The sequence below is a fragment of the Anoplophora glabripennis genome, unplaced genomic scaffold (genome assembly GCF_000390285.2).
Source record: "Anoplophora glabripennis isolate ALB-LARVAE unplaced genomic scaffold, Agla_2.0 scaffold6859, whole genome shotgun sequence".
Lineage (NCBI taxonomy): Eukaryota > Metazoa > Arthropoda > Insecta > Coleoptera > Cerambycidae > Anoplophora > Anoplophora glabripennis.
The window spans coordinates 1-3,627 of NW_019422932.1; the positions used below are offsets into that span (position 1 = coordinate 1).

The 3,627-nt window shown below is 36.5% G+C and overlaps 1 protein-coding gene across 1 annotated transcript; it reads left to right on the plus strand.

Moving 5' to 3' along the window:
- Positions 1-998: 998 nt before the first annotated feature.
- On the plus strand, positions 999-2,447 carry LOC108916564. The gene has a single exon (XM_018722845.1). It carries the CDS (start codon positions 999-1,001, stop codon positions 2,445-2,447), a length of 1,449 nt encoding a protein of 482 aa, XP_018578361.1.
- The last annotated feature ends 1,180 nt before the right edge of the window (positions 2,448-3,627 follow it).

A 3,627-nucleotide genomic window follows, 5' to 3' on the forward strand; every position in this document is an offset into this window, starting at 1 on the left:
ATCGCAAACAATGCTGTTGCTACTACTGATGTATATCAAGGAGTTATGAGTTGCCTAGGATTTTTAGACAACAAAATTAACAATAGAACTATGTAGGGTAACTTGGGGATAGATGGTGATACTGGGTGAGATGGTGATACGCATTTTTTCGTCCATTGGTCCACAGATGTCGCTGGCAATGCTGAAGTCAGATTCTACAGAGCTAATTTATCATACGTATAGACGACACGCGGGTAAATATTCTTCGCTGTATCGGCAAATTCCAGAATATTATTTCGTGGTTCTTAAAATTTATTTATAGTCGACCGTTTTTCTCCAAAATCATTGTTTGAAATAACAGGTGAGTTATTGTTTGTGCATACACTTATGATTTAAAGTTCATTTGCGTGTTATAAAATAAAGGCATATGATGTACTGCCTTAGTGTAAAATCATTCACCATCTCTTCCATCGAAACGGGATAGATGGTGAATCCTGAAATGGGACACATGGTGAACTTTGACTACGGATATTATGCACAATAACATTGCGGTTTTTTCCGCAGATTACTATGCCACCATTTTATAAAAGGAAACGGGGCTCCACACGAGGTGAATGGACAGAAGAAGCATTGAAAAATGCAGTGAGTGCCATTGAAAATGACGGTATGAGTCTAAATATGGCATCAAAATCGTTTGGAGTGCCGTGGTCGACACTGAAGCGAAGAATTACAAACAATTGCCTAGAAAAGAAATCTCTTGGTCTATCATCACTGTTAGGCATCCAAAATGAGAAAAAAATTGTGCAGCATATAAAAAAAATGCAGAAATATGGTTTTACACCTACAAGGAATGAAGTGCGGTCAATGGCATATAGGTTAGCTGAGCAATTAAAAATCAAACATAATTTCAATAAAACAACGGAAATGGCTGGCATTGATTGGTTGCACTTATTTTTAAATCGCAATTCTGAGCTTTCTATCAGAAAATCAGAGGGGAAAATCAAGCTCTTGCTCAAAATATGAACAAGGAAAATGTCATAAAGTACTTTGATTTACTTCAGGATATTTTAATAGAATATAATTTGATTGGCAAGCCCGGTAATATTTTCAATATTGATGAAACTGGGCTCCAATTAAACAATAAACCCGGGTATGTTGTGGCTGCTAAGGGCTCTAGAAGTGTTTCCAACGTGACTTCTGGAGAAAAAGGGGAAACCATATCAGTTATTGCCTGTTGTAACGGTGAAGGTGTATTTCTTCCTCCAGCGTGTGTCTTGAAGGGGAAAAACGAAAAACCGGAGTACAAAGATGGAATGCCGCCCGGGTCAGCAATCTATATGTCACAGAAGTCAGCTTATGTGACAAGCGAGATCTTCTATTTATGGCTAAGAAATCATTTTTTGCCTAGGAAACCAGTAGGAACGGTATTAATGATATTGGATGGTCACAGTTCCCATTGCAGCGCAGTGGACATGCTTGAATTTGCAGAGAAAAACAATATCATTTTACTGTGCTTACCCAGCCATACCACACACTACTTGCAGCCACTGGATAGAGCATTTTTCAAATCTTTCAAGACGTTCTATTACAATGCATGTAATGTATTTATGAAAGCAAATCCTATGAGGAAAATAAATAGACTCGTATTTGGTAGATTGTTAAGTGAAGCGTGGATAAAAGCAGCCACTCCAAGCAATGGGATATCAGGGTTCCATGCCACAGGCATTGTTCCATTTAATCCTCATGTCGTTCCTGACTATGCCTTTCTAACAGATGTCCCACCTCAGGGAGAAAATTGTCAACCAGCTCTTTCAGATCCGCCACCCACAACACAGGCAGGGCATTTGCAGCCAAGTCCTTCACATCAGCCATCAACAACCAATAATGTTGCAGGAAATTCCGTTTCCTCTGGACCGGGGTGTTCAAATTTAGTTTTAATTGAGTTACCACAAGCGGCTAGATACAACAATAACAACTGCAGTGATCCGGTTTCAAATAACTCGAGCGATGATGCTATCACACCTGGCAAAATGTTGGATCAAATTTTTCCAGTACCCAACTTACCTCGTCTTGAAGCGGCTCGCAAAAGGGCAAGAAACTTAGCCTCAGTTTTGAATACTGAGAATAACATTAAAATTTTGAAGGAAAAAATACAGGTAAAATGCAACAAAGAAGTAATTAAGAACAAGGTTAAACAAACCAAAAATAAGACCATAAAAAAGAAATTAGAAATGCTTGACAAATCCGATGAGGAAAGCGAACCGGATCTAGACGATGAGGAAGAAGTCATCGATGATGATGATAATGACTACTGTGTAGGATGCAGTGAAGAGTACAAGGCCACTAAGAAAAGTGTTGACTGGATTAAGTGTGTAAGATGTGAGCGCTGGTTGCACGAAGATTGCACGAAATATGGAAACTACTGTGATACCTGTGGAAAATTTGTGCTCAAACGCAAGAAAATATGATGTAATGGTGTCAAAGTCCATGTTTCTCGAGTCACCATCTCACCCACATATCATTCACCAACTAACCCATAGTAGTATGGGTGAGATGGTGAATCATATATTTTTTTTATTATGTAATATTTACTTTCCTAAACCAAATATAGTTTCGTTTATATTATTATCTTTTAAGTTTATCCATATATAATGCCGTTCCTTGTTCAGTTTTGTTGAAATAAATTTTTACGAAAAAATACAGCCATTTAAAGTTTTGTTCACCATCTCCCCCCAAGTTACCCTATATTCAACAATTTGGANCCAAATATAGTTTCGTTTATATTATTATCTTTTAAGTTTATCCATATATAATGCCGTTCCTTGTTCAGTTTTGTTGAAATAAATTTTTACGAAAAAATACAGCCATTTAAAGTTTTGTTCACCATCTCCCCCCAAGTTACCCTATATTCAACAATTTGGAAAATTATAGATAAGACTTTAGTCAACCAGATTTTAAATACTATTTCAGGTGATTGTGATCGAAATATACAGGGCGTTTCTCATAAGAACCGACACAGAGCAGGGATATGAAGGTGAAACCAAAATATGGTGATTTAACGCAACATACATTTATACGAAGCTGCACCGCCGAGAACTTATAGGCCTTGAAAGTGGGGTTTCAAATTTCGAAAAAAAATCAATATCTTAGTCATACTTAGTCAACTTTTTGGATGCTAGATCGTAAATATAAACCCCTTATATTAAATTACTTTCTTAAGAAGTAAACAATTAGTTTTATTATAACTACTAGACGTATACAGTGTTGTGTCGTGTTTCGCATAAGAACCGACACAGAGCAGGGACATGTAGGGACACCCAAAATATGGTGATTTAACGCAACTTACCTTTATACTAAGTTGAGAAGTTGTAGGCCTTGAAAATGGAATTTCAAATTTCGAAAAAAATCAATCTCAGTTATTCTTGAAATCAGAAAAACCAAATTTGGTACACGATGTGAGTGTACCAAGAGCATTAATCGACAGTAAGTAGAGTTTAATTGAAGCATTTTAAAGAGTGTATAAGGGATGATGCACCATTAAAATATAACAGACTTTTTTAACCCGTTGGCGGACTTAATTAAATTAAAATTATTACTTTATTTTATGGCGAATTTACTTCTAAAATTATTCTTAGTCTCGTTAGTTTT

Coding starts and splice junctions, on each gene's coding strand:
- LOC108916564 (XM_018722845.1), top strand. CDS start 999: ATGAACAAGGAAAATGTCATAAAGTACTTTGATTTACTTCAGGATATT.